This window comes from Spea bombifrons, chromosome 6, assembly GCF_027358695.1.
Source record: "Spea bombifrons isolate aSpeBom1 chromosome 6, aSpeBom1.2.pri, whole genome shotgun sequence".
Lineage (NCBI taxonomy): Eukaryota > Metazoa > Chordata > Amphibia > Anura > Pelobatidae > Spea > Spea bombifrons.
This window is the reverse complement of record NC_071092.1, coordinates 28,718,593-28,732,653: the sequence shown is the minus strand read 5'-3', so window position 1 is coordinate 28,732,653 and position 14,061 is coordinate 28,718,593. Positions and strand designations below refer to the sequence as shown.

The 14,061-nt window shown below is 39.1% G+C and overlaps 1 protein-coding gene across 1 annotated transcript in view; it reads right to left on the bottom strand.

Annotated features, from left to right (window-relative positions):
* Nucleotides 1-14,061, bottom strand: part of VAV3 (vav guanine nucleotide exchange factor 3) — a 74,276-nt gene that overhangs the window by 15,143 nt on the left and 45,072 nt on the right. Inside the window, exons 16-19 of the mRNA XM_053468876.1 lie at nt 9,295-9,396; nt 8,465-8,556; nt 6,781-6,803; nt 4,771-4,813 (exon numbers count right to left, since the gene is read on the bottom strand). Coding sequence (XP_053324851.1) covers nt 4,771-4,813; nt 6,781-6,803; nt 8,465-8,556; nt 9,295-9,396 — 260 coding nt within the window. The remainder of the gene's footprint in view (nt 1-4,770; nt 4,814-6,780; nt 6,804-8,464; nt 8,557-9,294; nt 9,397-14,061) is intronic.

Here is a 14,061-nt window from a genome sequence, read left to right as displayed (position 1 = left end):
TAACAATTCCGTAAATTGAACTGTTTGTTTTTGTTGATTTGAGATTATCACTTCCTATCGTCTTTGAAATTTTGAGCGAGTGGAAGTCCTTTCCCAGCAGTAATTCTATTTTATTACAAAACGTCAGGTACGATTTGCAAATATTGCACGAGACTGAACAAATTCATATTAGCAAGATAATGATTTGCAGATGAAGTCACTAATTGGCATTGACAGAAAACACAGACGCTGCAAATTAATTTATGTTAAAATTAGGAGGTGTTTAACACAATATATTAGAACCCCCACCGATGTGCATTCATGCGTCCCAATTATCTATGCAAATTTCAGCGAGGTGTTTCCCATGTGATACTGAATCAAGCGCAGAACAAATCTAAGATGGGTTTGCTCAGTTAAATATAAAAAATAAATTGCGGAATGCAAACAGATAATGTACGGTACGTTCACAAAGAGCTATATAGTAGTGACAAGAAGGGGATCACCCTTTTGGGGCGATAGGCAGCCCCCTGTTGCCTGTAGGGATAAAGGCAGGTTGGAGAGATCAGCAGTGATATCCCATATGTTATCTTTCTTTGGATATTTATAAACTGCCCCCACCTATGTTTATATAGTATATTTGTATATAGATGCACACACATACATACTACTTCAAATGGGAGGCTTTTCCAAATAATGTCTGCTGTAATCGGGCACAATCCACCTACATGACAACACCAATGGAGTCAACTCTATGGTTCTCTAAATATAGTAGCACTCTATGGTAAACAAAAATAATCTTCCGTTTAAATGGACACCGAGGGTATTTCTGCTGCAAGTTATATTGGAGCAATCAGCATCACCAGTCTTTTGATTGCTATAGTAATTTACCCACTTTTATCTTTTTTTGCTCTTATCTAAACCTATTTAAATATATGATGTTAAATATATACATAGATTTATGTTATCACCTTCACTGTGCAATGCGGTTTCTGATCAAAAAAACATAATTAAAGAGGCTAATATTTGCTAATATAGTTTTTAATATGTTTCTACTTTCAGTTAAGGATTACAGCGATATATTTCCCTTTGGAGCTGCCCAGGGACTAACCCAAGGCAGTGTTGCCTGATGCCCCCTCCCGCAGAAGGACATTATGGAAGGAATACTCGACGTAGCCCTCCATAGTGTGCCTAAGGCATAAGCTACAAAGTTTTCACGTCCTGGGGCACTACATTTGATGTGGGTATACATGTATTTATTTGTGTGTATATATATATATATATATATATATATATATATATATAATCTACAGACACCAGACAAGCAAGAAGGCTTGTTTTTCCCTCAGAAATCTCATGGTGCTGCCACAACCACAAGGGATTCTGGGTAAGTGCATGCAAATAAGGTCAACAATGAGATATAGAGGCAAAAGGTGATCATTGTTGACCTTATTTGCATGTGCCTACCCAGAATCCCTTGTGGTTGTGGCACACACACACCGAGTTTTGCAGTATGTGGTAATACCTTTTTTGTGAATTTTTTTTAAAGGTATTAACCTTCCTTTATCCAGCCAAAAAGAGTATTGTTTTCTCACTTTTTAAAGTGAGGTTGATAAAAAATAGATGAGCAATTAAATATGTATTACCACATATCGCAATACCGCAGTGAAGCGGCTCAGCTTAACGATGTATATATTCAGTATATATGCGCTATGGGAAGAAAAGAGAGAAAGTTAAGACTGAAAACCTCTCGAATGCTGTGACGGAAACCCACTTTATGATGTCTAGAATAAATGTGATGGGCAGAGAAAAGACGATATCGGTAACAGAGTGAGCAAGACAGTGAAAGTGGTAATGAAAAGAACATGAAACATGAAGAACGCATTCCATCCAGTGTCATTAGTCCAATAAGATTGAATTATGCATTTAATGTGTCCCTATTTATGATTACAGCCGATAAATGCATTACTAGTTAAATATTTTACTTTCAGAGCTCAGTTTTCTGTTTTTAGCAACCGGGTATAAACCAGCGCTGCAGGAAATATATCTTTTGCACGGCCCTGGTACCATTTATCAGCAGTCGGCTTTCAATAAATCACATTGTCTTCACATCCAGACAAGATTAACTCCTATGCCACGATGAATACATAAAACGCCCGCGCCCCTCTCTACAAAACCAGTCTTTATTGATTAAAACATAGCAATTCCTCCTTTGCTCTAACACACATTTGCCTTTACCTCTTGGCGGAGTTGGTTTGACAGTGAGCAAGTTATTCCACATTCCGGAAAAAAAAGCCTTGAGAAGATTCTGCTCTTGATACAAGCGAGTTTGTCTATGTAGAATGTTTTCTTTGCTGCTTTGGTTATATGTTTTTTTTTTCTTTATATTTTTTCGTGCCACTGATTTTATTTTAACTCTTTTTGTTCCTGAAATATGAGGACTGCATCCCATGCCATATAGTACTCAATGTGTTAAACCTGAATGCCTTACATCCCTTGGCCTCCAAAGGCTTACACGTAGGTGTGCAAATATTTTGCTTTCCCATGTCTATGGGCTTAGTTCACTTTACTTATGACATTCATGATTACGTATTAGAAATTATTGTTTATTTTACTACATAAGCTCCTCTACAACTGGGTGAAATTTGAGACACCATCAATGACAACTCATTTCAAGCAGGACCTACAGTAAGGTGTGGCATTCGGCATATTCCCTGCACACCAAGAATCTTCACGCAACCACACAGTTTCTCCAAACTGCTCAATTAAAGTCTGAAATCAAGTGTTCAGCATAGTTTCCAAAACAGCATTATTTGACTTAAACACATACTTTAACTTTTATTGAGCTTGTTGGCAACTTTAATAGATTGCGCAAGAATTCAGTCTTGTGCCAAAAAGAATCACAAACACACCCTTTTGTGTCAGGGTATAAAGAAGCGGTTAAACAAATTCAAAAGACGCTCAGCAATGGGATAAATGAGTGCAGTTTTATTGCAAGCGTTTGGAATAAAACTGCACTCATTTATGTTATTGCTGAGCGTCTTTTGAATTTGTTTAACCGTTTGTGGGATTCGGTGGAGTCCTGCTTGTGCAATAAGGAGTCTTCGTTGTTGGTGCAGTCTGCCCTCTTTGCCTGCTGTAGGGTATAGAAAAGCCTGCCCACCTATAAATGTGCTGAGAGGTGTTTTCTGGGTAGTATAGGAAATGCTTGAGCATAAATAAATTATTCCAGTATCACAGAATAATGTAAAAAATAGAAAGCTAGCCACAGCAAGTCTGTATGCACACATCAGATGCATAGAATAATGTATGTGTTCGGAAAATTAGGGATTTCATTTGCACACATTAAGAATATGTGATAAAATGCATAATTTGGATTTATTAAATATATGCAATATATACCTCTGTAATTATTGGTGTGTAACGGGTTGCTTTAATGCGTGTCCTTGGACTGACTGGCAAAAGCCGCCTGCTACAGGTGACTGAGCAGCTGAGCCTGAAAGCAGTCAAGTTCAAAGCAATCATGGATTGGTTTTTACTTTCCCAGAAGCTAAAGAAGAATAAAAGGAGTAAAAATTCTTAATGCTTAATGGGCCCAAAAAAATAACAGATGCAGCCCCACAGATTACGGCCAAAATTAAGAAATGTGTAATGTATATTGGGGGCTGTCAGAAAGAAAAAGTGGTTGAAGTATGTGGGGGTATGGGAACCAAGTTTAGCCTTGTTTTTGAAGACAAGACTTAGTGAAAGATATTATTTTGCACCCATGAGAAAAGCTATAACTAAACTACCATCATAACTGTGGCAGGCCAAGTTGGATGACCATTTCTGAATGTAGGTAATGGATGCAGGTCACAGACTCAGTGGGGTAACAAGGGGCAAACTGGAAAGATCATTTACTCAAGGAAGAGGAATGTTAGTGGTAACGCAGCTTCATCACATTATAGGAGAAGGTATGACTATACTTCCAATACCATCAGGAAGACCAAGCTGACGTTCTGACATGTCTCAACTGAACTTGGGCATTATCACGGACAAGAATTTGTATGCTACGGGTAAAAGCTCTAGCCTGAGTACCCAAATGTTACATACTAAAGATGTCAGAATCCTTAAAAGAATTTAACTTTTATAAAATGGCAATTGTCATGTATGTCACCGGAATTGTTGAGCACAGTCTTGAGGGTTCTATATTTTCTACGCATCTGTCCTTTAGAAGGAAACTAACCTATGGGAATGAAAAAGCACTGGCCTGATTAATAATTAAAATCTAGAGAGGCCAAGAGGTTAAGCACAATGTTACTCAGACACCAAGCATGGAAAACTACTAAACATTCACTTGTGTTTACTTCTGTAGCTGCTTCATTGGTGACCTTGATTTGAGAAACAACACAGTTCCCAGGAAGCCCTCATATTTTCTATTATGCCGGTTGGAAGGACATGTCCTTATTAATTCTAGTAACCCATGCTATGCTTATGGTTTGAGAAAAAAAAAACAAATAATATGCCTGGTCTAACCTTCCTATAACACAGTGACTGTGAAATTCACTACTAAACAGCAGTTCCGTAACAAACATTAGACTGCTGTCCTCGTCAGACCACACATAAGGACAGGGTGCTCTTGGAACGCAGAACCCCTGCAACTGGAGGGAGAAGAGAGGCCAGATGTTCCATCACCCAGTGTCAATATACAATATTCATAAAAAGGATAAATTATATGGGGTTTTTTTTTGTAGGGACTTAAATTATTCACAAAATTATTCCAACTCAATATATCTTTTGTTTTGGCAGACAAACCTGGATCTGTGTATTTAACTGTCCTCCGGGGTCCATTTTCTTTCTAGAAAAGAAGAAAGAGAAAATAAGCTTCCATCATTCATTTTGTCGCTAATACCCACCATCTGCCCTAACACATTTCCAAGACACAACTACTCACCCTGAACCTGTATAAGACTCATGTGTGGTATCATCAGCTACTTACTTACAGAATACCAGGGCTGCTACAATATGGTACAGTTATTCCATTTAATGAAACATTGCCTGTCTTGTGCTACCCTTAAAAGCGTTGCTGCTCTTCTTTCATCATTTTTTATTTATCACGTAGTGTGGTAGAACTGAAGATGCTGAGTGATAGCATTTCCATTGACAACGTTCTTCATTGAATCATCAACTTTATGAAATTAAATATAAGTGTGAAACATGTAGTGTTTGTTGGCCCCTCTCCTACCGTATAGGGTGCATATAACAAATGTATTTATTAGTGAGGATGCAATTTGGTATTTGCATTGCGGACAGAATGAAGGTTCTTCTCCAGCAGAAATGCTTCACCTTTTGCCTCCTCCAGAAGTCCAAAGGTTGGGTGTGTTATTATTTTTCATGCTAATTGCTATTATTAAGATCTGCATATTTAATCTATCGTTCTTATAGATACAGAACGAACAGGGATTGTTATTATACCACACGACGGGAGTGTTTTGCATAAAAGACATTTATACATTACAATGTGTGACATGGTGTTAGTTATGGTAAGGAAGAAGTGTTCCGTTGCTTCTACTAGGAACTCTGTGTAGAGGAACTGTTACGTAATGGAAAATAATACCAAGATATAGTGTATAGTTCCTTGCAAAAGCAGTTTTATGTTCTGTACAGTGTGTGCTCTTTGTTCCAAAACAAGACTGGTACATTCTGTGCGAAAGATGTGTTACATTCCTCAAATATACAAGCATACTGTGGGCAAGTTCTGTACGGAATGTGTTTTAAGAAGACAGAAGTCAACATGTTATACCTGTCCGCTACACCTAACAGTGCATGTTACAGTACACCACACAACATACTCGGGGTGTATACACGGAGGGAGAAGTCATTCATAAGTGCTTTACAGCACATCCAAGCCGAACAATCAATGTATCGTTGGTATAGGCTTAGTTCTAAACAGCATAAATTAGAGAATTCGAAAAATATCTAGTTACCTAGACATAAGTGTGTAAAGTGCTACAAAAAGGATCAAAAGAAAAATGACTTTATGAAATTATTACTTTTTTAATATTTATTGACGCCATGTGCACTCGGTCCAGATGACTGGGCTTTGGTTTTCGGAGCCAGGACGTCCACATGTTCTGTGTTTTTCCACTATGGTTATGGCAAGTGAGCACGCAGTTTCTGGCACAGGGTGTAAGAAGAACTTATGGGTTCTGTGCCCTAAGGCACTCTGCTTCTCATGCCGAGTCACATTCCACAGCACATTTGGAGAACAAGCTTCTGCCAGCAATTCTGCTCATATGATTACGTTTGTAAAAGAGATACTAATTCCTGCTTGGGAATCACAAACTGTATTCTGGATCCTGCACCTTCGGATCAGCCGCTGGACAGTAATTGTGGGCTGCGCTATTCTGAGCGACCCACATGTCTTATTAGATACTCAAAACATCTAAGTACATAGGTGACTTGTTAGTCTTTTTAGATATGGATGGAAGGATCTCGTATCCAATCATATAATGAACTGTAGCATGTTATTGGCATTACACACGAATTACATTAGCATAATTGGAACAACTATTTTAATATATTAATGTAATTGCGTTTGTATGAATTATCTTTTGTGCGTGTGATGCTACACAAAGCTGGGTGAGACCGCTTGGACAAACGAGACATTCCCCAGAAGAATAACACTACATTTTCTAATTGGCTCCAACAAGAGATTCACATTATACCTCACCACCCTTAAAATGCTGTATAGTACAACTAGAATTCATTATCTCCCTGAAATGTGTGAATTTTTCGATCAAAGGAGTAAAATGATATACTTACCGCTGCCTTCAAGGTACAAGAATCTGAAAGAAAGTTGGAGGTCGGCATTAGAGGTGGCAGGTTTGGAGACTTGCAGACACTGAACACGAGTTTTCCTGCTCGGGGTGTATTGAGCTGTAACATGATCATGGGACTACACAATTGCTGGCACCGGGCCACATCCTTCCACCCTCGAACTGCACTCTCTGCAGGTTGCTTAAACATGTGAAGTTCTCCTATCGAATTCTACAGCTATGTACAAATCTATGTGAAAGTATTTATAGATCTTTCTGTGTTTCGGAGTGTTTCTGGTTGGGTGATTGGAAAGGGTGATTGAGGGGAACACGAGTGAACTCAGCTCTACTGAAATATAATAGTCCCTAACATTTAAACCTCATGCCTTATACGATTACACCATGTGAAAAACACAGCACAGGGTTCTGAGAAATACATTGATCACTTAACCAACAGGTAACGCTATCATACGATCAGATTACGTGGCAGCACAGGGGTATTTACTGACCTACAGGACCCCTAGAAAAAGACTACCATTTATCCCCATGTTACATTACTCCATTTACCTGACTTACCGTACTTCTATACTGAGTTCATGCAATAAACAGAGTTAATTGACTTCTATTCGGTTTCTGTATGCTTCACATAAACACTGAGCAGCGCTACCTCTGAATGAAAATTGATGGCTTGTTTTAGATATCCCCCCCCCATCTTAAATCTTCCCAATCTGGGTCCCTAAAACCACCCCTGGTGTAAATGTTATTCAGATCGCTGTAACTATAATGGATTCCTATTACAAATGTACAAATAACCTAGTTATTGTTTCTCTTTTATGCAGTACTATATCCTATGTTGGGCTGTGGGGGCAGATCTCCTTCTTGAGTGATCAGACCCCCTGGTGTACCTGCTCCATGGGCTGGTTGGAAGGGACATCTCTGATCTACATGCCAGGATATGACATTGTATCAGGACACTTAGCAATGAGGATGGCGGCCGTGTGGGGGCACAGCTGGCTGAGGGTGCTGCTCTGCGGGCAGAGCCTGTGCTGCTATGCACTTTGGGGAGATTAAAGGAGAACATTTGTTTAGCATGACGATATTCATTTATTAAAACTGTACTTTGTGTTTTTTTCCGTCCTTCTTACCCACTCATCGCAAAGGCTGCCCAAACCAAACAACTACAGTTACCACCTTGTAGCGTGTCGTCATACAGATATACTGTATTATTAAACAACATACTTGCTCACAAACTGCTAAAAACTGCATCGAAATATTTCTTTTCATCTAGTGTATGAAGCGTCATCTAGATGATTCTGTGTATCACTGCGTCGCATACATATATATTTTTCTAGTTATTGTTAGGCTTAAGGCTTAAGTGCGCAAGCAATGTAAGCATCGTCGTGGGGAAAGGGTTACTCATCATTACTGTAGACCTCTGTGGCAGAGAAGGTATCTGAATGTCTTTGCAGCAATTCCCTGCAGTAACTGTCTCCTAAGTGGCTCTTATAATAATTGAAGAGGGCCTTAGTCCCCATGAATTTCAGGCTGAGTCCTAATTGTGTTTATAAATGGCTCTTTTAAGGGTATATGTGCTTCCATAAAAACACAGAACACTTCGAATAAACCTTAATTATTCCTCCCGTGCTTTACGATCTCATTAAAATGCTCCAGTCTCCAGGAATATATCATACCTCCTCGCCCGCATGTCTCCACTCTGCCCAGGCACTCTTTGTGAGCTCCAACTCCACATTTCGGACAAAAGTATCCTTGGAAGAAAGTTCCCCTGCCAAGAAGAGGCATCAATTGGTTTACTGAGATTTTGAGGTACCCACTTTCTACAGATCCTGATAATACCTGGATTGTACCCACATTTTGCTTCCTATTTTGCTCAACCAAAAGCAGAGGAAAGACGATTTCTCTCTATCCCTTGTTAACTCAATAAACTTAAAATAATTTATCCTGCTATGAAGACCTGAAACCTTATTCTGTCCTTGGCCACATATTCAGGATAGCCATATGCCGATCCCATGTATATTTAAGTTCCATTGCTGAATTCATATCTACCACCTCTGCTAGGAGGCTGTTCCACTTACCTACACCCCCATCAGTAAAGTAAAACATCCTTACATTACATCTAAGCTTCTGACCCTAGGTTTACACTGTAGTCTCTTGTCCTTAAAGTGGTCAGGGCAGGCAGAATTTTAACAAGCAGGCAATGAAAGGCTGAAATGATAGCCGGTGAATAATACATGTTGAATACATGTAAAGCCGACTAAATGAAAGTGTATGTATTTACAAAACCTCTGACCTAAGTGTTATAGAAAATGACACCCTGAAAATGTGTATCAATTACACCCTATTCTGCAAGCTTTTCATTTTAATAGATTCATATATTTTACCATTTAATAGCATTTGTGGCGAGATGTATGCGGTATCGAATTCTATAAATAAATTGCATTTTTACGTCTTCTAAAACATCAGCAAACATACATACAATGCACAGCTCCGTGAAATGAGATACCTGAGCAACATCTGACATACTCGGCAGGACGTGACACATTCAAATGTGTGCATTTTAAACTCGTGGTAATTTGCACTCGCATCCACTGGCCGTATGTTGGACCTACAACGAGAAGAGACGGCACTGATCACTATAAGGAAACCAATAACCTTCACTGATCATGCATTGCCGTTCTACTGTCAGAAAAGGATTAGATTGGGGGAAAAAGCTGGAAATGTTCCTCCGCAGAAACAGAATATCATTTTGTAATATTAAAAAATTATGGGTAAAGTAGCTGAACGAGTGGTGTTTGAGATTAAATTCTTGAAAAGGAAATGGCCGAGTGATTCCAAGCCCAAAGCAGTTTAGTAATTTCGCAAAGATAAGTCAAGCTTTAGGAGTCTCATGTCCCGTTACCAACTCCGTAACGAAACAAGATAGTCAGTCTTGGACATTACTTCTCTGTAGGGAAAGGGAATTACCACGCGTGATTTGGCAAACCGGTACAGCTGTTTGGGAACACCATATAAACTATCATCTCAAGATAGTAAAGTGGCACATAAAGGGCTTTCTTAGGTGGTAATGCTAAGGCTGCCAAAGGGGGTGACTACAGCGGCGAGCCGAAGCGCCAAAAGCATGGCGCAGCTCAGGGCAAGGCTGCAAACCATGAGAGGAAGGCTGTAATAAGGATTATGAGAAGAGCAATAAGGCACTTTGATGGGTAGTATTAGTTGTGAAAGTAGACCAATAAGAGAAAGCAGAATATATAAATACTGAGGTTTTGAAACCGATAACACAGTTTGGAAACGATTACTCTGATATGCTGATCTTCATTGCCGCTTTTCTATACAAACCATTTTTTTTTAATGAATCACAGGACCCCTACTCCTCTTTTACGGTAAGCATCTGTCATGCCAAACTTGACAAGCGTCATCAATATATTTACAGGTGATCTGCGTCATGTAAATGCGTCCGATTCATTTTCCTTACACCCTTTTGCCTCACACCTCACAAATTATCATGTCTAATTCATCACTGCATGATAAAGCAGCATCCCTTTTTAGCTAATGCAAAATAAAGGGTTTAGCACCGATAAAAAGACATGCTAAACGAAGCCTACAAATAATATGCCCTGGTACATAATGAAGCATGAGTGCTCTAACGTGACACTAATTCCAGGATTATTGTAGCACTTGGGCGAATCTCACCCATCATCTTGCCTCTTGTGAGGGTCACAGAAGTGTAATTCGGTGTCTTCCTGTAGCCGGAAATAATAATTAGGTGTGAAAGATCATCTGGCAAGAATAACTATGACTTCATAAAAGAATAAATAGGCGATACGGGGGGAGTAAAGCCAGATTAAGATACCCCTGTCCTGATAAGAGACACCCTATTTGAGTAGTGGTCTGGGACACGTTCAGAGGTGGACCATAAGAAGATTAAGCATCTGCTGAGGACCCACACAGTTTGCATATTACTTTAACATGCTCTTTTCTTAAAAAAAAAAATCAGTACAGCGCTGCGGAATATGATGGCGCTATATAAAACAATGAATAATAATAATAATACTATGTTCCTTAACATAAGGTGCAACTTTGTAACGTGCCATGTGAGCTGTAGATGCTATAATCACCGAAAAAGCTCAACTGCTGCAACTTATCAACATTCAGCAGTTATACCACATTTCTGTATGAAAAATGTAGCCTAGCATAAGTACGAATCGTGTTTTCCTTGGGAAACCAGAACATTTCGTTGTAGATTCAATCAGTATTCACGCTTAGCCTCGTTCTAATGTATCGGTACCAAACCTTTTACAAAGGGCTTTGTTAAATCAGCAAGAATTCTGGAACGTTACGTCACCGATTGAATTGCGTTTTATATAGATTCAGCACAGATCTACTTTCTTTGAAAAGTTCACAGGGGCTGGCTCATTATAATACATCGTGAAGACAGCCTTTCTTAAATCTCTATAGCCTAGATCCCATTAGGTGTGAAAACTCACTCCAATGAGAGAAGTCTCTCACATTCATACTTCTTTTTAAAGATAGTCACAGGAGAGAATTTTAGCAACTCTGGCAATTACCGTTTAGCTTAAAATGTATTACTTTATATGATTCATGAGACACGAATTTGCTTTTGATACTACAAATAGGTCACCGTTCATAATGATGTCATTCGATGTAGCTGGTCACATTTCACCAGGCATAGAACAGCTATGTAAGCCATTTAAAATATTGCTAACTTTATCTTAGACAACAGATCTCACGGAGGCCATCATTTGTCACCCATACCAAATTTGATGTCTATACCAGCTATTGTCCTTTCCTTGTCCCCAACTAAACCCTGCCACCTAGTTGTCCAAAAACAAAATACAAAAACAGAATTCAAATCTTTGGATCTGCAGTCGCCCCAATTCATCAGTGGACACTGACAGACAAGTTTTATCAGTCTGAAGCACGAGTGTAAAATTCATTTCACGTCTTCTCGTAAAGGAATCATTATTTTATTCATGAGGCGATTTTTTTTTTCCCCAAATGCATTTATTTTGTCCTCAGAAGAACACAATGGTTTGATTTTCTGTTACTGCTTAGCTGATGAGGATCACAAAAGATACATCTAGAAAAATCTATTTCTAGCTGAGAAATTATTGTATACGTTTTTGTATTATAGTGGGAAAATACTATACTGTTGTATATAATTCACAGACATGCCACAACAAGAGGTCATGAATAAGGATGCATTACTTTACGGAATGCATGTGGCAATCACAGACTTGCAACTCAGGCAAGTCGGTCATACAGTTAGAGAATTCTAAGATGGAATTAAATATGCTCATTAGACATGGAAGACCAAGAATTAAATATGCATTTAGTTGTTGGGTATCTGCATGCCTTGTCCTTCATTGGGTGTCCAGCTTGGACATTGTGTGTCACTGTTGTCCATCCTGCTGTTTGTGCACCTTTAGTCTCGTCAGTACAACAGAAACGATTAGTGAGCAATGCACAGGCACATTTGGGTTCTGATGCTGCTGCTGAAGGAGAGGCTGGAGTACAGAGGAGACATGGATTACCTTCTACCAAGTCCACATTCTCTCCAATATTCTGTAGCTTTGGCTGTGCCGTCACTCCATTTTCTGAGACAGTTCCTTGTGTACTGTATTCCTGCTTGTGTCCTTGGAACGCAACTTTGTCTGCTTTTTTTTGAATCGTGTGTTTCAGCTTGGTTCTCTGGTCCTCACCTCTGATTTGGGTTCAGGTTGTATGCCCACCTCTCCTGACTTGCCCCAAGTAGGCTCCTTGATTTGACTTCTGATCTGGCTTAGTAGGTCCTGTTTTTCTGACCCTGCTTCCTGGTGTGTCCCTTGGTTGTCATTGGTAATGCTCTCCATCTAGATCCTCTTCCCATTAGGATTTACAGCATCAAAAGGCAGACTGGATGATTGGTTGAGTGACTTCACATAAAAATGGTGTTTACAAACACAATACCGCATAACAAATTACTGCTTTCAGTTTCTACCGTAACGCTAAACAAGAGCAACCACAAGCCCAGGTGGTCACATTCTACCTGGAATGCACTTCCTAATGCAGGTGTGAGACTGTGCATGTATTTATGTACCTATACAAGTGCATGAAGGAGTTATGTATGTGTGTCTACATGTGTGTGTGTATGGCCCCAAACGTAAATATAGATTTTAAAGCACACTGCTCATGTTTAAATTAGGCAGTGGGTGTGCGTGGGTTGTTTATTGTTATTAGTTATTATTGTTATTAGTGCAATACTAAATAACTGAGCTACCGTTCTTCAGTCTACATATAATCAAAGAAGTCCAGCAAAATATGCACTCCATACTTTCAATACATTGGGGCACTTGTGTCAGCCATGTTTTTTAAGAGCAGAACTGTTACAGAAACGTTTGGGGTCTGTCAATGTGCCATCTCCTTATGGCCACTAGCAATGGTGCTACATAGGTGACCCCTAGAACCTTACTGTGACCTCTGAGAACCACTGTTCTAGACTGTAAGGTCTATCTTATTGCACAACTAGATGTTAAGCTCTTTTGTCTTAGTCTATAAATCCATTCATACCTCAAGTCTGTCAGCACTTGGGGTCTTTCACTTCCATTATAAAACTAAACCATCAACTCAAAGGTGACCAGACCTTTCAAACATTATGATATTACGAAAGGAGGTTACTGTATCTTTGTGTAACTGTTATTTCACTCTTTCTTAATTACTTTTTTATATTCATATAACAGAATATTTATTAGAAGTAAATATGTCTTGGATTTTCGTTTATTCTTACACTTTACAGGATGGCGCGGATCACTCTTTGCAGGCTGTAATTTGTTGTGCTGACTCTATACTCTTAATCGCGCTCACAGAACTGCCTCACAAAAGTATATGTTGCTAAGCTATTTCACAAGGGTCATTCAGTCGTTTTTCCCTTCAGGATATGTGGCAAAACTTCATGACAGCATTTTTTCAAACCCATTGCTATTTCACAATTGCTGGAAAAAATATTAATGTTACCCCACATCCAACGGGTTTCAAGGGAAATTAAGGAGCTACGATATAACATACATAAGACCCCTTTTTATATTTTTAGGTTGCTGGACTTATAAAGTGTTTTTGTGGCTACTGGAAACAATAGAAGGTTTTTAAGAGAATGTTCTAACACTTTTTTAAAACATTTTCTTCCCAAGGATCTATTTTCATGATGACATCACAGGAGTTCCTTTAAGCCCTATTTTCTTAACCTGTGGGGTACGGCTCCCCTGGGGGCTTTGGA